This window comes from Podarcis melisellensis (genome assembly GCF_964234715.1).
Source record: "Podarcis melisellensis genome assembly, chromosome: Z".
Classification (NCBI taxonomy): domain Eukaryota; kingdom Metazoa; phylum Chordata; class Lepidosauria; order Squamata; family Lacertidae; genus Podarcis; species Podarcis melisellensis.
Window position 1 is genome coordinate 13,086,531 of NC_138547.1, and position 23,143 is coordinate 13,109,673.

Genomic DNA, 23,143 nt, shown 5'->3' on the forward strand with positions numbered 1-23,143 from the left:
CAAGTCCCTCTCCTGTTTCATTTCTTTGCAATGTTATTGAAAGGCAAAATGATGGGGTTGTGGGAGAAAAGGGCTGTATGCAATCTATAAACCAGGAGTGGGAAAGCTGTGGCCATGCAGTGCTGCTAGAGACTTCAACCCCCATCACCCCAGACACCCCCTCTGCCAGCTCTCACCTGCCTAAGACTACCGTTCTGGAACAGCCAGCCTGTAAAAGTGATCTCCAGGACATCTCCAGTCGCCACACCTTGGCCGTCTCCGAGAACAAGATCCTGGCACAGCACTGAGTCAGGAGAACGGATGCTGTTATACTTGGCAATGCACAGCTGCAAGGAGGAAGAACCAAGCCCTTTGTGTTATTAGCCTGCATTGTCATCCACACCTATGCAATCTGGCCCAGCGCAGCACTGGCTGAAGACCCCAGGGGCCTGAAAAGGCCCCAACTGGCTACACCACCATTCCTTGCCCTCCCTGGATAGTTCTTAGTAGTTGGCAGAGAAAGCATCTGGCGACTGATGCAAGAGAGCTGACCTCCCACGAACACTAGTTCAGTGTCTGCAGGTCAGCAACCCCCCCACCCCAAAATGCAATGCACGCCTCTGGCACCTGTTTGCTGAAGTCCACAGCCGCCATTTCTGATTCAAAAATGATGGACCAAATCTGCCTCTGATCATCATAAAATGTGCAATAGTTGTTGGGATGCACCTGCAGAAAGAGAAAGGAGAAAGTGGAATTCTGAGCAGCAGACAGCCTCTGCTCAAAACAACTTTCGTCCTGATGGGTCTTGCTAAAGACTTTGGGTTGTGTCCCAATGTTAGACCTACTCAGAGCAGACCCATGAAAATTGATGGACATGATGAACTTTGGTGCATTAATTTCAGTGAGTCCACTCTGAGCGCGCGCGCGCACACACACACACACACAAACATCAACGTCTGTAGTGTGTCATGTTTAGAAATGGGAAAATGCTATAGGATTTTGGGGTGGAGGGCTACCCCAAGGGATGTAAGCTACAGTAGGACAGAGGGCAGAATGTCATCTACTTTACTTTGTTACCTCTAGGTAAGCATTTTAACCATAGAGGGGCCCCTTGGTTCTAACACTACTCAAATCTAATGGGTTGCAACAAACATTAGCCATACTGAAAGCAGACCCACTGAAATTAATTGACCACAGCTGAGACCTCATATGCAATGTGCATTTCAAACCACCAAAGAATTCTGCTTAGCTTCAGCCTATGCCATGGTCCTTGCAGGTCTTAACGTTAAAGCTTACCGTGAATACAAAGCAAGCATGGATGCTGGCGGTCGCAATCTGCTGCAGCTGGCTGATATAAAGAAGCACTTTGTACTGGATTCCACAGGAGGAAGGACAGAAGAAAACAAGAGCAAAAGTGAGGAATCAAAAACTACGGGGCTGGCTGTTTTCAAAAGCACCGGGAGCTCTTCTTATACCAGGTAGCATTTCCACAGCACCACAACAGCCAAATGACACATTAACATATAAATACATCAGAGGTCTTCATCGTAGGAATGGCTTTGGTTGCAGGTGCCTGGCTTAGTTACATGTCGAGTGCCTTCGTTACAATGGAGCAGGCGTGGGGAGCCTTTGGTGCTGAGCTTCTACACCCATTGGCTCTTGCCAGCATGGCCAGTGGAGAGGGATGATGGGAGCTGTCGTTCAGCGACATCTGGAGGAACAAAGGCTCCCTACACCTGGACTGCGGAGAAACCAAGGGGTGAGGTCTGTCCTTTTCCGCCCAATCAGCTAAATGGGAATGACAGCCCAGTGTTTTATCCTGTCCCCACCACCCTCACCTGCAACAGCAGAGTGGGACAAGGCAATCATACCAGAGTCTTCCTGGAATAAATGCACATGTTTCCTGACATATTTTATCCATTGCTTGTAAAACACCTGTGAATCCTTTCACAGCAAAGTGGGGCAGAACAAACCAATGAAGAGCTGGCTGACTGGGCTGAAAAGGACAGAGGCTGGAAAAACTGAATCCCTTTTCCAACATAAGCTGCTGAAACCCCCTTGCTTTTTAGAGTGTGTTGGGAACGTTTATTGATTTTTCAAGCCACGTCATAGTTACTTTCTCACCTCCCTCTATCCACTCCACACACAATACCCCCTAGGCCCTTCTTTTGTCAAGATGCTAGTCCACATGGTTCTAGTTAAATAAGAGCACAGGGAGCTGCCTTGGACTGAATCAAACCACTAGTCTCTCTAGCTCAGGACTGCCTACTCTGACCGGCAGCAGTGTCCCCAGCCCTACCCAGAGGAGCTAGCGATTGGATTTGGGAGCTTCTGTCTGCAAAGTGGATGCTGTGTTACTGAGCGACAGCCCCTTCCCTGCTGAGAATACTTTTTGTAGAGAAGTGAGGTCAGAATAAGAAAAATGGGAGCTATAACCCTTGTGAGCTGATTGGGCAGAAAGAGACAGGAGCCAAAACAGCATCTTTGCTTTTTCCAGAGTAAGACATCATCAGGAAACCAGGATTCAAAGAGAAGCATTTCCTTAGCCCAACCTACATCAACCCGGTATCCTCCAGATGTTTAGGACCAACAGCAGCTGTAGTCCCAAACATCTGGAGGACAGCAGGTTGGCAGAAAGCCAGGCTACTTCAAGACACCACACCTCCTCCTCTTACCTCCTTGGTTGCATTGCTGCCCACTACAGCTGCTCCATACTTGCCATGTTTCACATATTTCCCATTGGTACTGGAGTGAGAAGAGAACACCTCTTAGCTTCCTACAATTGTTGCCACTATGCCAACCCCATGGGTTATATTTAGCAGCTCTTTACAAAGACTTCCCAGGGGTTGTTTGACTCCCATCAGCCCAGGCCATCTGGCCAACAGTGAGGGGTGATGTGGGGGGGCGGGCAGTAGCACCCCAGCAACATTTTATCAGCCCACAAGCTCCCCATCCCAGGAGGTCTCAACCCTCAGTTCAGTTCAGTGTTGGCTGGTGCCTCATTGGAGTGAATGCAGGGAGCCCAACTCCAGGTGGCACCAGAGCCAATGACAAGAAGGGCCAGCTAAGTCTAGGGCTGTCCCCATCCTCCTCCTTGCTGTGTTCCACCATGGCAGCATGGAGACTGAGGGGGGAGAGGAAGCTGACAGGCAGTCCTGCCCTCTGGATCGGTTGGACGTAACAACAGGCAGATGGGGGCAGGCTGAGGTTGAGTTGGCAGTGCCCCATTCGCCCTAATCGACCACCCCCCACTGTTGTTCAGCTGCACCTCTTTCCGAAGAAGCCAGGCAAGATAGAGAGATGATTGCAAAGGATGTGAGCACAGGACCTGGGTAGCAAGAACACGCTGCAGCTCATCCCCTCTACTGTAGTACTCACAACAAGTATGCATGAACAACTGTAGCGAAGAAAACTGACTGCACTGCTGCAGTGGGCACAGGAGGAGCAGTGGGTGCAGCAGCAGCAGCTGCAGGAGGATGCTTCTGGGTAGACAGACCTGCAGCTGGAGCAGCACATGAGAAGGGTAAGTGCTCTGTTGCAAACAGAGCATTGCTTGCAAACATCATGCCAAGTTAGCTCCCTTGTCTTCGGACCAAGCCAGTTGTTCAGATTAATGAAAAACAGGAAGTTGCCTTGTATGGCGTCAAACCACTGGGTTCATCTACCTCATTGTGGTGAATACAGACCACCAGCACCTTTCTGGGGCCCCAGGTCAGGGGTCTCTCCCCAGCACTACTTGGGAGTTGACCAACCCAGTTGATTCTGTGGGGCTTCAGAACCAAAGTTTGGACTAGATGGTCCACAAGGGCTCGTCTTATGTTCCTAGGCATTGTGAACAGTTTACTTACCGGTAGCTGGTTGACCTTTTTTAGGCTGCTTGGGTGGCATGTATTGGAAGAGCACATTTCCAGATTCTGTAGTTGTCTGATCCTGTCCAAAGAGAGAGGCCAGCCTGGTCCTGGGCAGAGAGAAAAGTAACCATTCACTTCATTCACAGAGAGAGGCGAGCGGGTGGGAACAAGACATGTATCTGCAAGCACAAAGATGCTCATGTTTCACTGCAGGTTGGCGATTTTGTTACAGCCTTCCCCAAAGACCAGAGGGTAATGGATTCAAAAACTAGAATCCTGTCAAGGATTAGGATGCTGGCCACATGACCCGGAACCTGTATGCCAGCTCCCTCAGCCAATAAAGCAAGATGAGCGCTGCACCCCAGAGTCGGTCACGACTGGACCTATGGTCAGGGGCCCCTTTACCTAAAGGAGTAGACACATTGTGAGTCTTCTCTAAGCAGAACTTAGTTGGAGACAATCCCTTCTTTTTCCTATCAAGTTTCTATAACCTCTCTTAAGAACAAAAGAAAAGCCTGCAGGATCTGGCCAAAGGCCCAGCGAGTCCAGCATTCTGTTCTTACAGTAGCCAACAGAACCCAAGCACAAGAGGCCTCTCCCCTCCTGTGGTCTCCAGCAACAGTTGTTCAGAAGCCCTGCTGCCACCAACTGGGTGAGCACAGCCATGGTGACTAAACATAGATAGCCTTCTCCTCCCTGAATTTTTCTAATCCTCTTTTAAAGTCACCCAAGTTGGTGGCCATTCCTGCCTTCTGAAGGAGAGTTCTGTAGTTTAACTGTGCATGGTGTGAGAAAGTACTTTCTTTTGCCTTTCCTGAAGGTCTGCCAATATTCAGCTTCATCGGATGTTCACAAGAGGGAGAGAACCTGTTCCCTATCCACTTTCTCCATGCTATACCTAATTTGATAAACTTCTATCATATTATCTCTTACTTGCTTTTTGTCTAAACTACAAAGTCCCTGAAACTGAAAAGGCCGTTGCCCAATTATTGCACCCCACCTAGTACAGTGGTACCTTGGTTTTTGAACAGCTTAGTTCACAAACTACTTGGAACCCGAACGCTTCAAACCCAGTAATAAGTGTTCAGGTTTTCAAACTTTTTTTTGGAATCTGAACGTACTTCGTTTTTTGGGGGGGGGGGGCATTTGCGTTTTGAGTGCCACACTTCCAATGCCTGCTCGCTTGTTGCCTGACCTGGGCTTCCCTTATTTTTTTATTTTTTTTATTAAATATTTTATTTAATTAAATGGTGAGAGAGGTTGGGGTTGGCTTAGGGTGTGGTTGTTTGTTTGTGATTGGCTGTGGTAATCTTTGTTTTTGTGTGTGAGTGGGGTGGGTGGGTGTTTTGGATCAGGTTAGCCATATTGATTTATATGCTGTTGGTGGATTATTGTCATTGTCTTGTTGGGCTGTATACGTGACAAAGGGGAGCCATACCGGGATAAAGGCGTCTTCTTCTGTTTGTCCCCATGTCAGTTTCAGTTTATTGGTTATTTTTTCTAGTAGGGCTGTTTCCCATACTATTTGGTACCATTGGTCCATGCTTACTCCTGACAGGTCTCTCCAGTGTCTGGTTATGGTGTTTCTGGCTGCTGAAAATAAGTGGGTTATGAGTTCTTTGTGGTGTAAGTGGAGGGGAAAAGAGTTGAGTATATTTACCTGCAAGAAAAGGGGGAAAGAAAGTTAATATCCGCTGCCTAAAACCTGGGAACGGGCTGCCCCCAGACAGGAAAAGCCGACCAGTAGAAAGCCTGTGGGCAAGTTAAGGAATTTTGAATTAGCTCTGCGAGAGAGATACAGTGTTTCTAGACTTCTCCTGACTTTAAAGTAACGATATTGAAACTGTTGTTTTTAAGTGATTTGGGGGACTTACAAGGACTATATTTGTTTCTAAAAAGTTGCAAACTTGGGCTGTAACTGTGTCCCCCTAGAGGAGCATTGACATTGTTGCAACAACAACTGGGCTATAGGAAAATTCCTTTTCAAAACAAATCTTTCAGCCGTGGGATTAACCTTGGATTCTCATGAGAGTGTTATGGTAAATGAGAGAGGAAAGTTAGAGTTGGCACAGGAAAAGACTACTAGGTCTGGCAGACAATACCAGACTGATACTGCGCACCAGCGAAGGGCTTCAACATCTGGAGCATCTGGCACATCAGGGGCTGCTCCTTTACAGGCTAAACCAAAAGTTATGTCGTCTGAAGACGTACTGGCACAGGCACTTGGAAAAATCAATGAATCTTTGGAAAATTTAGCTAAGCAAGTAGCTGAGACAAATAAACAAGTAACTGAAGCATCAGCTAAAATTGATTTGAACACTACAAGCATTAACAACTTGGGACAGAAGGTGAATTCCAATACACAGTCTATCGAAAAATTACTACAGGAATCTGCTTCGCCCTGAAAGGTAGCTGAAGAAGCAAAGGAAATTGCAACTGCTACTCAAGAGAAGATACCACCAGTATATAGGAAATTGGAGAACCACGTCCTGACACTGTCTATGATTGAATTAAAAGAGAAAGACAGAAATTTAAGAATCAGGGCGGTACCGGAAAGTGAGAAAGACAATTTGGCTGATTTTCTTACACAGGAATTTACAGATTTTTGGCAACAGGATTTGGGGAAGGAAGAATTTAAGATAGTAAGTGCATTCAGACTCGGTAAAGGACAAAGGAGGAACGACTGCTTGATTACTTTCCGAACAAAAGAGGAGAGAGATAAAATTTTGAACCTGCACTATCAAAGAACTTTGGAAATTGAAGACTCAAGTGTGGAGATCTTTAAGGACATTCCAAAACATCTTTTGGACTTAAGGACCAACTATGGAGATCTAGTTGCCCTGTTGAGGAGAAACAGAATCCTCTTTAGGTGGGAATTTCCCCAAGGCCTATCTTTTAAATATAAAGGAAGAAAGATAAAAATAAGAACAGTTAACGACAAAGACAGGTTTTTGAAAGATCACAAAAAAGACCTACAAAAAGAAGTGGAATTCGGAAAAGACCCAAGAGCACTGGAAAAAGGAATACTAGACATAGCAAACTTATCTTTTGGGCTGCACAGTCCAGAGAAAGAGACACCACCGTCAGAACAAGAACAGCTACTTGGAGCAGTTGGAGGTAAAGTGAAGTAACCCCATCATGGCTCTGCAAGTTGGAATTGTAATGGTCTTAACTCCCCTCGGAAGAGAAAAAGTGTTTTTCATATATTAAAAAAGGAACAATTAGACTTGATTTGTCTACAAGAAACACATGTAATGAGGCTACACAGGAAAATACTTATTAATAAGAGATTGGGACAAGAGTTTATTTCATCTGACAAAGTTAAAAAAAGAGGAGTTGTGATATATGCAAAGGAGAGATTATTACTGAAATTAATCTTCAAAGATGAGCAAGGCAGATTTCTGGCAATTGAAATTCAAGTTCAAGGAGATAAATTTTTGATTGTAGGAATTTATGCACCGAACGAGGGGAAATCTGAATTCTTCAAGAAGTTGCATGAGACTTTATTGGACTATTTGGACTATAATTTGATTTTGATGGGGGATATGAATGGAGTTGTATCTACAAACATGGACAAGGCACAAAGACAGGTAGTCACCAATGATGGTAGACTACCAAAAACTTTTTTTGAGATGACAGACAATATGGACTTAGTGGACATTTGGAGAACAAAGAACCCCCTGGGGAGAGAGGGAACCTTCTTTTCTGAAGCCAAGATGACATGGACTAGAATTGACCAAATATGGGTAACTAGAGGAATGGTACCAAAGATAAAGAAAGTGGAAATCTGCCCAAAAACTTGCTCCGACCATAACGCTGTAAGGATGGAGATGAAGCAAATAACAACTGGCTCCTTCAGATAGAGGATGAATGACACCTTATTTAGAGATGAAGAAGTGTATAAAAAGGCCCAAAAAACTATGAGAGACTATTTTGAAATAAACATGAACACTAATGTTGAAAAAAGAGTAATCTGGGACGGAAGTAAAGCTGTTATGAGAGGGTTTCTGATACAACAGAATGCAATAAAGAAGAGAAGTCAAAATGAGAAAAAAGATAAAATTCTGGAGAAAATAAAAGAAGGGGAGAAGAAATTGAGAGTAAAACCAAAGTCGCAGGAGATCCTGAGAGAAATAAAATTATATCAAATACAATACATGGAATTGATGAATCAGGAAATAGAATGGAAAATTAAACAAATGAGACAAAAGACATTTGAATCAGCGAATAAATGTGGGAAACTGCTGGCTTGGCAAATGAAAAAAAGACAAAAACTAAATACCATTACAAATTTAGAAGTGGAAGGAAAGAACATACATAATCCAATTGAGATTAGAAAGTGTTTCCAGAGGTACTTCAAACAATTACCGTATATTCACAAGGGCCACAGAAAGAAATGGATATAGACCGATTTCTGAAGACAAATGGATTACAAAAAATATCTCAAGAAAGTAAATTAATGTTGAACTATAAAATATCTGAACAGGAAGTAGAAGGTGCCATCCAAAATATGCAACTGGGCAAGTCTCCAGGACCGGATGGGCTGCCTTCCAGATACTATAGATCTTTGAAGGAGTGGTTATTACAACCTTTGAAGGAAGTCTGCAATGAAATCTTGGAAGGGAAAAGGGCACCAGAGTCGTGGAAAGAGGCGTATATCACACTTATACCGAAAACAGAGACTGAAAAGACTCAACTCAAGAACTACCGCCCCATATCGTTACTAAATGTGGATTACAAAATTTTTGCTGACATTCTGGCCAAGATATTGAAAAAAGTACTAATGGAAGAGATTCATAAAGACCAAGCGGGCTTTCTCCAGGGAAGACATTTGTCTGATAATTTGAGGAACATAATTGACATTTTGGAAAAAATTAGAGGTAAATATAAACACTAAAGCAGTTCTGATATTTGTAGATGCGGAGAAAGCTTTTGACAACATCTCTTGGAGTTTTATGAAAAATAACCTACAGGGGATGGGGGTAGGCCAAGGTTTTGAAAATGGTATAGGTGCAATATACTCTGAACAAAAGCCTAAATTAATTGTAAATAATGTGGTAACAGAAGAAATTAAGATAGAAAAAGGGACACGACAGGGGTGCCCAATCTCCCCACTGCTCTTCATATTGGTCCTGGAGGTCCTGCTGAATATGATTAGAAGGGACCAGTTGGTTAAAGGTATACAGGTCGGAGCCAAACAGTACAAACTGAGAGCATTTGCAGATGACTTAGTATTGATGTTACAGGAGCCAGAATCTAGTACTAAAAGGGTTTTAGAATTAATTCAAGAATTTGGTCAAGTGGCAGGATTTAAACTGAACAAGTTAAAAACTAAGGTTTTAGAGAAAAAATTAACATCGATTGAAAGAGAGAGGTTTCAGAATGAGACAGGTTTGACTGTGGTTAAGAAAGTGAAATACCTGGGGATTAACATGACAGCTAAAAATGGGAACTTATTTAAAGATAATTATGAAAAATGTTGGACGGAAGTGAAAAAAGATTTAGAAATTTGGTCAAATTTGAAGCTTTCCTTGTTGGGTCGAATTGCAGCTATAAAGATGAATGTATTGCCTAGAATGTTGTTTTTGTTTCAAACATTGCAAATTGTGGACAAGATGGAATGTTTCAAGAAGTGGCAGAAAGATATTTCTAGATTTGTCTGGCAGGGCAAGAAGCCCAGAATAAAATTTAAGATATTAACTGATGCAAAGGAAAGGGGTGGATTTGCCCTGCCAGACTTTAAACTTTACTATGAATCAGCAGCATTCTGCTGGTTGAAAGACTGGCTGCTTCTTGAGAACACAGACATTTTGGATTTAGAAGGTTTTAACAATGTTTTTGGGTGGCATGCATATCTGTGGTACGACAAGGTTAAAGCACATAAAGCATTAAAAAAAACCATATTGTCAGGAAAGCATTGTTTAATGTTTGGATAAGATATAAAGACCTAAAAAGCTCAATATGGAGGCCAAATGGCCGAAATATTGGGAAATTTTGGAACAAGAAGGAGATAGACTGAAACTGCAGAGTTTTGAGAAACTGAAAAACAAAGTGTGAGATTGGCTTCATTACTATCAGATAATGGAGGCATATTATTTGGATAAGAAAATTGGCTTCCTGGTGGAAAAATCAAAATTAGAAACAGAACTGTTAGAACCCAAAACTAAGATTTTGTCAAAGATGTATAACTTGCTGCTGAAATGGAACACTCAGGATGAAACGGTTAAATCTGCTATGATAAAATGGGCACAAGATGTTGGACATAACATTATGTTTGCTGACTGGGAACAGTTATGGACCACATGTATGAAGTTTACGGCGTGTAATGCCTTAAGAGAGAATATTATGAAAATGATTTACAGGTGGTACATGACCCCAGTCAAGCTTGCAAAAATCTATCATTTGCCCGATAATAAATGTTGGAAATGTAAAGAAAATGAAGGTACATTCTTTCACCTTTGGTGGACGTGCCCTAGGATTAAGGTTTTCTGGGAAATGATTTATAATGAAATGAAAAAGGTACTTAAATATACCTTCCTGAAGAAACCAGAGGCCTTTCTCCTGGGCATGGTCGGCCAATTGGTGCCAAAGAAGGATAGAACTTTCTTTATGTATGTCACAACAGCAGCAAGAATACTTATTGCAAAGTACTGGAAGACACAAGACCTACCCACTCTGGAAGAATGGCAGATGAAGGTGATGGACTATATGGGATTGGCAGAAATGACTGGCAGAATCCGAGACCAGGGAGAAGAGTCGGCGGAAGAAGATTGGAAGAAATTTAAAGATTACTTACAGATATATTGTAAAATTAATGAATGTTAGATAGAAATTACCGTATTTTTTGCTCTATAAGACTCACTTTTTCCCTCCTAAAAAGTAAGGGAAAATGTGTGTGCGTCTTATGGAGCGAATGCAGGTTGTGCAGCTATCCCAGAAACCAGAACAGCAAGAGGGATTGCTGCTTTCACTGCGCAGCAATCCCTCTTGCTGTTCTGGCTTTTGAGATTCAGAATATTTTTTTTCTTGTTTTCCTCCTCCAAAAACTAGGTGCGTTTTGTGGTCTGGTGCGTCTTATAGAGCGAAAAATACAGTAAGTGGCTTCCAGCTGTAATGCTTAAGAGAATATGAAAAAAAAGGTTTAGAAATAGGTAAAATTCTAATGGTAAGGATTTGCTGAACTAACAATCTGAATTGGAATACCAAAAAAGGGAGGTATGAGGAGGTCCGGGAAATAAGTTAAAGGAAAATAAGTAATGGAAATTCTGTGTGTTTTTAATTATTTTTATTTTGGTATTTTTGGTATTTTTTATTTTTATTTTTTATTGTATTATTATTGAAAATCTTAATAAATATTCTATTTTAAAAAATGAGTTATTTGTGGTGCAAATGAGCATTGTTGTCTTGGAAGATGTTTAGTAGGGCCAATTCTGGGGTGATGTCTAATACTTAGTTATTTTACATATTTCTCGTGTGGCTGTTGTCCAGAATAGTTGGATTTTGGGGCACTCCCACCACATGTGGAGGTATATGCCTGTGGAGGTGCATCCACTCCAGCATTTTGGTGAGGTTCCTAGGCGTATTAGCGCTAGTTTTCTTGGTGTTAGGTACCACTTGTAGGTGAGTTTCAGAGTGAGTTCTTTTCTTTTCGTTGAAATGGATTTAAAGGGGAGTTTAGACCACATTCTGGTCCATTGAAAGGAGTTCCCTTATTCAGTGTTTGCCGCGCCAGCCACTAGTAACACCTGAAAGCGGAGGAGGGGGTGACTGATACTGCAAGGACAGTGGTGGCAGAGGGACCCAGTACCAGGGGTTGGCAGCGATCCAGAAAGGCTGGCATGGGGGGAGGGAGAGAAGCTCACTGGCTCTCAGAGAGATAACTTTTGCCTTGCTTTCCATCCCCCCCCTGGAACTCCCCCATCACGCACCCTCGTCCCTCCAATGGCAATGGGTAAATCACTGCCAGTTTCTAATAGTCTAGTTAGTAATTTTCATGTTAAATTGCTATTTTAGGAGATGTTTTTAATTGTCTGGAATGGATTAATCCCTTTTGCATTACATTCCATGGGAAAGCACACCTTGGTTTTGGAACACTTTGGTTTTGGAACAGACGTCCAGAACTGATTAAGTTTGAGAACCAAAGTACCACTGTAAACAAAAATAAAATTGTAAAGGAATCCATTATTGAAAAGATACAAGCCCTGCCCTTGCGGTTTACCCTTCCCCGCATGGGACAATTCACTGCCAGGAAGGTGGGGAGAGGGAATAAACCTGGCTGAACACAAGTGGTTTTCCCTACAGACATTCAGAAGTATCTCATCTCAGGGTTGTTCTGGTAGCTGAAACTTACCAGTTACCACACATCCTAGCCCACTTCCCTGCACTCCTGAAAGCTAGAAACTTGCAGATTAAAACAAACGAACAAACACTAAGACCAAGTATCTTCAAACATTAAATTTCCAGACTTAGCCCCAAACTTCATGCTATACCAAGGGGTGAAGTGCCCATTTTAAATGCCTGACAGCACCCCAAACAGCTGGTCCAGATGAAACAAACCCGTGGACTGCCTGCCAAAGGTACTCTGTTCGCCGTGGGTCTGACATTGCTGTTCAAGTGCCCCAGTCGGTTCTCCAGCTCCCACCCATTCAATGTTGGCTGCTGTTTTCTCGTGTCATTACCCCTCCCCTCTCTTTTCCATCCTGAAGCATCAGCAAAGTAAGGCGTGGGCAGTGGGGGGGGGGTGAATTAAACAGCTAAGGTTTCCAAAGGCAATTCTGCGTTTGCACAACAGCAATCCTCTGGAATGGCTGCATGACCTTGTGAGAGATACGAAAATCTATCCCGTATCATCCCTACTTCTAGGATTCCAGCTAGAGAAAAACCACAAGTGAAAACATGCATGTTTGTGGGGCCCGCAAAAGAAGCGAGCGGAACAGAGATTGTGAGCTTGGCTTCTCCTTCTGGGGAGAGTGACCTTCTGGGAAGACATAGGTCAGGGGTCAGCAAACTTTTTAAGCAGGGGGGCAGTCCATTGTCCCCCAAACCTTGTGGGGGTCCGGACTATATTTTGAATATTGGGGGGGGGGTCATCTGCAGTTCTCCATAAATTTCTGAACTACAACTCCCACTGTAGATTTCGGGTGACTATATGTTACTCTGACCTTTGCTCACTGTCAATGTTGCCAAAAGCAGCAGTGCAGTGCCCTTATTTTGAACACCTAAAATGTCACAGTGTAAAGGGCACTAGAAATCTTTCTTAGGGTTCCTTTTGTAAAAGGCATCTAAGATCACAAAACACCTCCATTCAGTCCTGCACCCACTTTAGGGCAGGAGTTAGAATGCCAACTTGTGACCTGGGAGATCCAGGTTCAGATCCTCACTTGGAGATGAAGCTCACTTTGTGACCCTCTCAGCGTAACATCAGCACAGAAGAAATGGAAACATAAATTTAGAATCAGGAAATGGGAAAATATTTCATCACAGCACAGGCAACAGGCATTTGTATGCAAACCAAAGCTATGTACATTCATGGGGAAGTTCAGTTGAATGCAGTGGAGTCTACTCCCCAATAAGTCTTGCTTTTTAAGAATAATCCTCCTTTCCCCATTAACCCTTGGGCCGAACTTCCTAGTCCCAAACCACTACTAAAACATAATGTATTCCCTCACTCTACAAAAGGTGTGGGGTATGTTTGGCCCTCTGGATTGTAGCGCAAGTGCACTCCCATCTCCAGTGGTGTAGCAGTCTGGGGTTGCAGAGGTTACTATTTCTGCAGCAGGGTCCCTGCCTCCCGCACCCAATCATCATGAGCAGGGTCCCTGCCATCCCGCACCCAATCATCATGAGCCACTGCATGCTCCAAAGCTAAGCATGTAAGAAACAGTGAAAACACAAGGCACTTCGGTTTCAGCTCAATGCTGGCTCTGCTCAGAGTAGGTCCACTGAAATGGGCGGGCATAAACAACGCATAGCTTAGCTTAGGATGCAAGCCAGTGCCTCCCATTTCATCCTTAGCTGGACAAAACCCCGCCCATCTCATCCTCACCAGCAACGCTGTGAGGCAGAGAGAGAGAGAGAGAGAGAGAGAGAAAAAGAAAGAAAGAGAGGGGGGGGGGGAACCTTGCTGGTTCAAAGACGACTAGCTCAGCTGAACTTCGCATCTCTCTCAGCGCCTAACAGCACGTAATTGCAGACAAAGCCCTCTGCATGTGTTCGGAATCACCCTTCGCAAGCCTGCACCCCCCACCCCAGCCCCACGTGCTGCCCAAGCCCCACATACAGCCCCAGAACCACATACAGCTCTAGTCCCACATGCTGCCCCAGCCCCACATGCAGCCCCGGCCCCACATACAGCTCTAGTCCCACATGCAGCCCCAGAACCACATACTGCCCCAGCCCCACATACAGCCCCAGAACCACATACAGTCCCAGCCCCACACCCACCGCACCCCACATGCTGCCCCAGCCCCACATGCTGCCCCAACCCCACATACAGCCCCAGCCCCACATGCAGCTCCAGCCCCACATGCTGCCCCAGCCGCACATGCAGCCCCAGCCGCACATGCAGCCCGACCCCACATGCAGCCCCAGCCCCACATGCAGACCCAGACCCACATGCTGCCCCAACCCCACATGCAGCCCCAAGCCCCACATGCAGACCCAGACCCACATACAGTCCCAGCCCCACATGCAGCCACAGCCCCACATGCTGCCCCAACCCCACATGCAGCCGCAGCCCCACATGCTGCCCCAACCCCACATGCAGCCGCAGCCCCACATGCTGCCCCAACCCCACATGCAGCCGCAGCCCCACATGCTGCCCCAACCCCACATGCAGCCGCAGCCCCACATGCAGCCCCAAGCCCCACATGCAGCCACAGCCCCACATGCTGCCCCAACCCCACATGCAGCCGCAGCCCCACATACAGCCCTGGTCCCCTCACACAGCCCCGCCCCCTCACGCGGACCCCCAGACACCCGCACACCCCGCATCTCCCCCGCGCAGAGAGGCGCCGCATTCTCACCCTCCCGTCGGAAGCTGGAAGGCCTCGTCTTCTTCATCCATGTCCCCCAACATCCTGACGGCCCCTCGCTCCCCGCGCCCCTCGGCGAAGCCCAAGCCGGGAGGCGGCGGCAACTTCTCGGCCATGGCGCAAGCGCTGGGCTGCGGAAGCGAAACTAGCAAGCCAAAGCGGCCGGCGGCATTCGCGGTCCCCAAACGGGGCAAACTTCCACGCGGAGGGAAGAAACGCGTCCGGGGCGACACGAGCGATCAGCTGCTGCCGCTGCCGCGATTTTGGCGGCGGGACTCTTTAAGTTTGACGGAAAGGGAGGGGGACACGGCCGGACCAATGGGAAGCTGGTTTCTGGGAGAGGGAGGCGGGAGGGCGGGTGACGCTCGCTCGAGGCTGGCCAATGAGGTGGCGCCTCCGCTCGCCGGGCGAAGAAGGGACGCGTCTGAGGAGATGGAGGGAAGGAGGAGAAGGCGAGGAAGGCGCAGGTGGCTAACTTCCGATTCTTCTCATTGTGCTATTTACACTTTGTCTGGCAAGACACATTTCTTTCTTCTTATTTAGCGTTCTCGCGTTATATCCATGAACTCTTACTATGTACATTCTCCATATTCCAAGATTCATTCCAGGTCTGTCAGGAGATTAACGTCGCCACGAAATTTTAAGATCTTCCTCCTTAAATGTTATCCGATCTTGATAAATTTTTGGTATTGAATTTCCTCTTATTCTCCCTGTTGTTCTGGCAAGTTGTATTTTTTTTTTAAATGATATTTATTAAGAGCTTAGAGATTACAGAAATGAGAAAAAGAAAACAAACAGCAAAAAAATTAACAACATATACATTACAATATATAAAACATAGAAAAAATAAAAAAAAGAAAAATAGAAAGAAAAATACAGCAATAACAATAAAAAATAAAAAATAAAACACACATCCAATATTCCATATCTTTTTCTTTCATTTACTTGTTTCATCCACCTCCTCACACCTCCCTTTTTGTATTCTAGTTTAATTATTTGTTTCAGCAAATTCTTTCCAACTTTCTCAGTTTTTATTAGATAATTTAACTTAACAGTCTAACCTATCAATTAACTCAGCAAATCCTTTTAATCTTTCACAATATTCTGTTATTCAATTTACCTTAATTTATTTTAACCCTATCTTACGATAAAATACCTTAAATCCTAGAACTTAAGAACTTAATACTTATTTATACATAACTCCTAATATCATTTCTACTAAAGCCAAATGATTTCATTCCACTATTTTTCCTAGTTCCCAAAATAAATTTTACCCTAATTCCCAAAGTAAATTTTTAAAGCTTTCTTGCAATCTTTATCCAACGTCTCTTCTTCCTGGTCTTGGGTTATGTCAGACCTTACTGTCCATTCCATCTAGTTCTTCAACCTGGTAGTCTTATGTCCGAGGCTCTTAAGTCTTTTCCATGTCCCTTCTGCGGTTCTTCTTCCTGTTTATAAGAGCACTTTGCCTTGTCTTTTGTTGGTTTCTTTCTTAATTTCTTTCCTTTCTCATTGAGGAGTAGGTCTCGGGGAAACTCCAACACCAAAATATCTCCATCTCCCCTCAACAGATCAGCCCATTCCCCACAGTCCCATTCCCCACAATCAACCGGGTAGTCCAGAAAATATTTAAATGCATGTTTCAAAGTCCATCCAAAATAAGGACCCCCACAACTCCAGACCCCCCCTGGCCCACTCCAGGTTCAATCTTCAAAAACAGCGGCTTATGCTCCTGCAGGGCCTCGGTTCTATCCATTTGTGTTGCTTGAGGTTCAGCAGCAACCTCCTCCATTGTCTTCTCCATTTGCACTTGCCCTGTCAAAACAGGTTCTTGGGTTGAGTCCTGAGTGGTTTCTATATAAGTATTCACTGTTTGTCCAAAATTTTGAACTGCAACAGTCATCAAATTCATCTTCTCATGCATCTGCTCCAGCAAAGTGTTTGTCTTGTAAAAAGCAAGCATCAAAACTTCTTCTATATCCATTTTTGTTCAAGGTCAGAGTCTGGTCTCACGATCCTAATCTCCACAGCTGTGAAATCCCCAGATCGACTCCAGCAACAATTTAACAAGCTCCCTCTAGAGGGAACAATTCCCATTTGTATCCATCTTTTGAAGGCAAGTTACTTTCATTTTTCAAATTTTTGTTTCTTTTAAATGCAAAAGGTAACTTTGGAATCAATTTGTTTCTCTTCTTTAACTATCTGTCAAAAAACATTCCATTCACAGTTGATGGGCTCCCCCAAAAGTTTCTGTCTCTGACACCCCGTTCCCAGGTTTGAGACGGTGGAAATTTATCTTTCTTTACTCTCTCTCCGCAGGCTTAAACAATCAAAATTCCCCCTCTTTTCCCCTGCTTCCAAGAGGGGTTTTGATGGTTAAAGATGACGGAAATTTAGGTCTTTATATACAACTTTCCAGACTTTGGCTTGCACAATTTTTGCTTCAGTCTATATACAAAAAGCGGAAGGCGGACTTCCTGTTTAGACCTTCCCGCTTCAATGCCAAATTAAAGTGTTTCTTAATCCAATTTTCCATTCTACTCACGGGTACTTGTTTAGAGTCCAATTGTCCACAGGAAAAAGTCAGCGCTCTCCGGCAACGGCTGTGCGGCTTCACTCCGTAAAATTAGCGGTCGATTCAAGACACCGTGCTGCTCACCCCACGTCGCTTCGGATCCCCAAAAAAGGGATTTCCCTGCGAGTAGAGGAGGCACTCCTGGTGTCAGCCGAATCCCATGTTCCCAGGGTTCCTCCGCCTGGGATTTTTAAGGGGTCTCCGCCTTCGCCGCCGCGGCAAGACCCAATTTTCACGGAGCGGGTTCCTCTGAATCAGAGGAATTCCGCCATTGCCGATGGCGCTAACCCAGAAGTCTGTTCTGGCAAGTTGTAGATCTTCTATCATTTTTGCTTGCCAGTCCGTTTTTGTGGGGATGATATCACTGTTAGCAGAAACAGCAGATTCAAATTCTTTGTACTCATTCAAATCCTAACAGATGTTGGTTAGATCGGACAAATAGCTGAAGAGGAAACTGAGCTGGTGTAGCCAATAATGCGGGATTTAAGAGGTTTGGTGATGCATTTTACTCTAAACACCCATGAAATGTCATAGAAAATAATCCAACTCTGGGATCATCTCTTGAGGTTAATTATTGCACTGAACAAGTGGTGTGTGCCTTTCATTCCCACACATTGCTCCAGTAATGTTTGCAGTTGAAGCCTACATTTCAAGAAAGTTCCAGGAATCAGTTAACAGAAGCATAGCTGAATTTTCTACAATGTCTTATAAGGAGCTTGTAAAGCTTGTGTAACCTGGGTAGCCAATTCAAAATTTGTGGTCACCAGAACATGCCCTTGCTACAAAGTGCCTGCTGCACCACTGGAAGATGGTGTAAGATGAAGGACAAAGATGCAAGGGTGTGGTATCTTTCCCTGTCTATGCACCTGCATCATCTTCCTCCAGCTCAGAGCCAGAAAGGTAAGACAAGAGGTTTGTTTTGGCTCTCTGTTCACACCCAGCAAGTGTTTAGCAGAACTAAAGCAAGCTGTAGGCTTCTAACCATGTTTGGGACTGTGGAGAGTGTAATTATTTTTACCCCTCAGCAGCTCTAATGTCAGAAGAAGGCCTCAGACTTGACTCACTCACAAGAGCACGTCTAACTCCTTGCTCTGATGAAGGGAGCAAGCAGGCCTTTTTTCTTCTAATAAAGAGTTAACTTCTCTTAATCCATATGATTTCTTGCTGGCTGGCTCGCTGAGAACAAACTACCACTGAAGAAGCATGGTGTGTCCTCCACCAAAGTACTACCTCTCCTCTAACACCCCCCCTAATAACACACACACAGGTACTGTCCAGGATTCACAATGGCACCCAACATCCAAACATCAATGAAGACCCCCCCCCACATACCTTGACCACTCCTGAGCTGAATCTAGCAATCATATCTCTACTTGTGGCTGAACATATGCCACAAAACGGGCAAAGTCATGCCAAACTGAAATTTCAGCCTGCCATCTTGATTCAAAATGGCACCCAATATACAAACAGCAATAAGGTCTGCCGCCCCGCCCTGGGAACCCTCATGCCAAGTTTGGTATTATAAATGGAGAGTTGTCCAATTGCATAGAGGGCAAATGGGCAAACCATTTCCCAAAATATCAGTCAGGTCAACATATTCCTCCAGCATGACATAGAAAAAGTGTGGGGGTCGGTGGGAGGGAGAGTTGGACTCCCCAGAGTTGGAATTAATAGATGGCAGAAAAAGGCAGTGTCTTGTCAATACATAATTCCATTTAAAAGCTGTAAAATCATGAGTCCCAGCTCTTGGGAGTAGGAAAGATGGGGTTGGGAGCGATTCACTGATAAATGTATTTATGCACTGGCTCAATGGGAAAACTTTAGAAATTCATAGGAAATCACTCATTGTATCAGTCTTCTCCGTTCCAATGGCATTTAGGACCCAGGGAAGTGAGGTATAAGGGGAGGGGTGAGTGAGCCCACCATAATTCCCGAGATGTACATACACATCTGCAGGGCCTACCCAAGGAGTCATGGCCAGTGATATCCAACCACCTCAGTCACAATGCCTATCCATCCTATAGCGGGATGAAGCCGTACAAGACAGAGGGGTGTATTTGATTTGACTCAGGGACCAAGGAGCTGTAAATACCGGTACTTTCCTTTTTCCAATGGCAGAAAATTTAAATTTAAAAGACGCATGGAGACATAGATACCCAAATGAAAAAATAATACACAAATTATTCTGAGGCCAAGCAATAGGCAGGAAGAATAGCTGGAATTTGGATAACAAACAATTTAATTTGGAAAATCAAAAAGGTAGAAATACAACCGAAATCAATAACAGACCATAATTCAATTATGATGGGAGTTAAGTAACAACAGAAAAATACAGTTGACCCTTGGGTTATGTTACCTTTGGGTAACGTAATCCTTGGGTTGCAAACCTGGAAGTGTATACTTCCGGGTTTCACTGCGTGGTCATGCACAGAAGTGCTCAATCGATCTGTGCGCATGCACAGAAGGGCGTCTCCAGTTACAAAGTTTTTGGGATGTGGCCAGGCTCCAGAACAGATCCCATTAGTAACCGAAGATGGAGAATAAATGAAAAAATCTTAAACAATGAAAAGATAATGAACAAAGCACAAGAACTTCTGAAGAAATTTTTTCAAATAAACATGGCACAAGAAACATACATCAGAGTGAAATGGGATGCAAGCAAAGCTTTCATAAGAGGATTTTATATACAACATGATGCAATACAAAAAAGAATTAGAGAGGAAAAATTCGATCAAATTAGAAAGGAAATAGATGCAAATGAGAAAACATTAGCCAAAGACCCAAAGAATGAAAATGCAAGTAAAAAAAAAATCAAATTATTTCAAAATTATTTCTATTGTGTCCATTTCACCCTGAGTGCTTGGCCTCTCCTTCTCAATACTGGCAGAGAGCCTGAGAGGCAGCCTTGCAGTTTAAGCAGAGGCTGCACGAGTTTGTTCAACCAGTGCTTCCAAAGAATGAGCCTCGGGAGCTGCAAAAAGCAGACTGTCTTGGGCTCCTTCGAGAGCGGTGGATGGAGGACTGCTTGAGCTTTCCTTCAGATTAGCCAAAGGAGCGGGGGATGCCACTGGTGCTGGTTCTCGGAGAGAGTTGCTGTGGGGATCCCCATAAAGGGGTGCGGCACTTGGCTGCTTCCCTTCCGCAGGTCCTTCCTCCTCGGTGCTGCTGCTCCCCCTTTGCTCCTCCTGACTCTCCAGCAGCTGCAGAGTTGTTGTCTGGAACAAGTAGAGGGGAGGGTGGATTATTTGCCACAAAAAAGACTGCAGCCCCTGATGCAAGTACTGTGTAATGGTTGGTCTCTAGCCAGGACTCAGGAGACCAGGGTTTGAATCCCTACTCAGCCACACAGGCACAGCTAAGTGACTTTCACTTTGTAGTACCTTAGATACAACCTGTTATTTCTAGAGAGCTGGGCTTCACCCTCTTTACCGCTCCCATGATTAGTAATATGGGGCTAAATGCCACCCCAATCTCTGACCGGTGCAAGATTCCAGGGGTCTAGGCACTTAGTCTGTGTTTCCTTTGGAAATGAGGCACAGTGTAGACTGTGGTGTCATAATGATATCTATCTATCAATACTTTATTGTGGTCCAAAGATCCACAAAACAATTTCTAAACTAGATACAGTTAAAACAACCAGACAGACAGATGGAAGAAACCAAGGCAGTCATTTTGTTTTATCTAGGGCATAATGATCTTTGTTTCTTACAACCTCCAAAAGAAACTTTGACACGGCCAGTGTAATATCATTTTGACCTGTCTTCCAAAAGGTATTTAATATAGGAGGCTTCAGATTTTCCTGGTAAATTTCCCAGTAGGGGATTGGTCAGTTGGTCCCTTGCTTGTTCATGCAATTGATGTCCTGAGAACATAAACAAAGCCTATTTTAATAGGGGGTGCCTCTCAGCCTGTCATTTAGAACTTCCACGGAAAATACATTTAGTCTGGCTTTGGTAAATAAACGTTGATAGGTAGGTACAGACAAATTCCTAAGGTACGAGGATATTTGATAGTCATACCCATACTGGATTCCAGCTGCAACCAGGCTACAAATTACATAAGATTGGGATCGCAGGTCCCTATGTGAGATGTCCCAAAGCCTTTGCCTCAGGGATTCAAGGGCAGTGTCATAACCCAGATGATATAAGAGGGATGGTGGTAGTGGAGCAACACACATTAATTTGCCCACTTGTCCCTTTCAATCCTCCATTCAAGAATGAAAGAAGACGCATGATCAGAGTTCAAGGGCATCTTCCAGGGAGGCAAAGAACAGTCAAGGGTGCAAAGCTGGGGGAGAGGGGGAGGGGTGTGGCACTGGGAGAATCCTAAGGGTCAGAGAGAGTTTTCCAGGAAGCCACTTCTGGCCTCGGGTGATGACTTTTGCCACCCCTGGGCACTACCTTCTCCAGATTCTCCTTAACGCAGAGATCAGCCAGCTCCTCTTCCAGGGCTACCACCTTCTCATCCAACTTCTTCCCACTCAGCTTCTCCTCCTGGTATCTGCTTTTCATGTTGTCAGACAACTTCTCAAGTTCTGTGGAGGTGGGGCACATAGCCAGTGACAGACGAAGCCTGTGCCACAGTGCATGTCCCTGTTTCCATCCACTGCTGTAGCTAAGCCTAAGTACAGCGCCATCTGCACTATATGCTTTAAACACTCACAGCTTCCCCACAAGACATTCTGGGAACTGAGAACATTCTGTTAAGGGAGCTGAGAGGTGGTGGGAAACCCCAGTCTGCCACAACCTCCAGCTACAATTCCCAGACTGTTAAACTATGCTGGAAATGGCTGCTTAAGCAGGGCTCTCCACTTCGACACAACTACAGTGGTACCTCGGGTTAAGTACTTATTTCGTTCTGGAGGTCCCTTCTTAACCTGAAACTGTTCTTAACCTAAGGTACCACTTTACCTAATGGGTCCTCCTGCTGCTGCTGCTGCCACACCGGATTTCTGTTCTCATCCTGAAACAAAATTCTTAACCTGAGGTACTATTTCTGCGTTAGTGGAGTCTGTAATCTGAAGCGTCTGTAACCTGAAGCGTCTGTAACTCGAGGTACCACTGTATTGGCAGCTGGAAAAAAATCACACTTGCCAGGATTCCTTGGGAGAAAGCCATGCCTGACTGCAGTGGCATGATAATGCTGTATAGTGTGGATGGGGCCTCCGTGTAACTTTAAAGACATATCACATGTTTCTTCTCACTCTTACACCACTCTGCTCTTGCATGCAGGGCAAGGAAGGTGCAGAATCTGCACAAACCCATTTTCTATTATGTTACATTATGGTATTGTTTGTAAGCTGGAGATTCATTTCAACAAAAAGCAGAACAGAAATGCAATCAATCAAGTTTGTAGAGATCAGAAGCTTGCCGTTTTTAAACAGATGGAATTAAAGTCAAGAGTCTTTTGGAGATTGTGTGTCTGAGTCTTTAACAGCTACACTGCAGGAGGCCCTAAGGAGCAGGACCTCCAGAGGTTGCTGGACTCCAACGCCCATCATCCCTGGCTACGCTTGCTGGGACTCATGAGAGGTGAAGGCCAGTAATACTTCGAGGGCCACAGGCTCCCTACCTGCAAGCTAAAGAATTTCCTAGGATGATAAAACTACTCTGCATGTGCTTGGATAGTGCTCTTCTGCCATTTCAGTGCCTCCTCTCAGCTTCCCTTACCTGCCAGTTGTGCACGGAGTCGGCTGACCTGGGCTT

At 44.7% G+C, this 23,143-nt stretch overlaps 2 protein-coding genes across 2 annotated transcripts in view; both read right to left on the reverse strand.

Moving 5' to 3' along the window:
* LOC309362373 (FK506-binding protein 15-like) overlaps window positions 1–23,143 on the reverse strand; it is a gene marked incomplete at its 3' end in the record, with an annotated part of 54,321 nt that overhangs the window by 9,852 nt on the left and 21,326 nt on the right. The window lies entirely within an intron of this gene.
* LOC309361549 (FK506-binding protein 15-like) lies at window positions 2,655–15,077 on the reverse strand. The gene is made up of 3 exons (XM_081896663.1): window positions 14,855–15,077; window positions 3,828–3,937; window positions 2,655–2,724 (listed from the first exon to the last, which is right to left on the reverse strand). Exons 1-3 carry the CDS (start codon window positions 14,977–14,979, stop codon window positions 2,705–2,707), a joined length of 255 nt encoding a protein of 84 aa, XP_081752789.1. The 5' UTR covers window positions 14,980–15,077; the 3' UTR covers window positions 2,655–2,704.

Excerpts from the sequence above, each read along its gene's own strand:
- LOC309361549 (XM_081896663.1), bottom strand. The coding sequence starts at position 14,979 with ATGGCCGAGAAGTTGCCGCCGCCTCCCGGCTTGGGCTTCGCCGAGGGG. Across the intron at positions 3,938-14,854 it reads TTCCAGCTTCCGACGGGAGG|GACCAGGCTGGCCTCTCTCT; the intron begins GTGAGAATGCGG and ends CTCTCTGCCCAG. Across the intron at positions 2,725-3,827 it reads AAAAGGTCAACCAGCTACCG|TACCAATGGGAAATATGTGA; the intron begins GTAAGTAAACTG and ends TTCTCACTCCAG.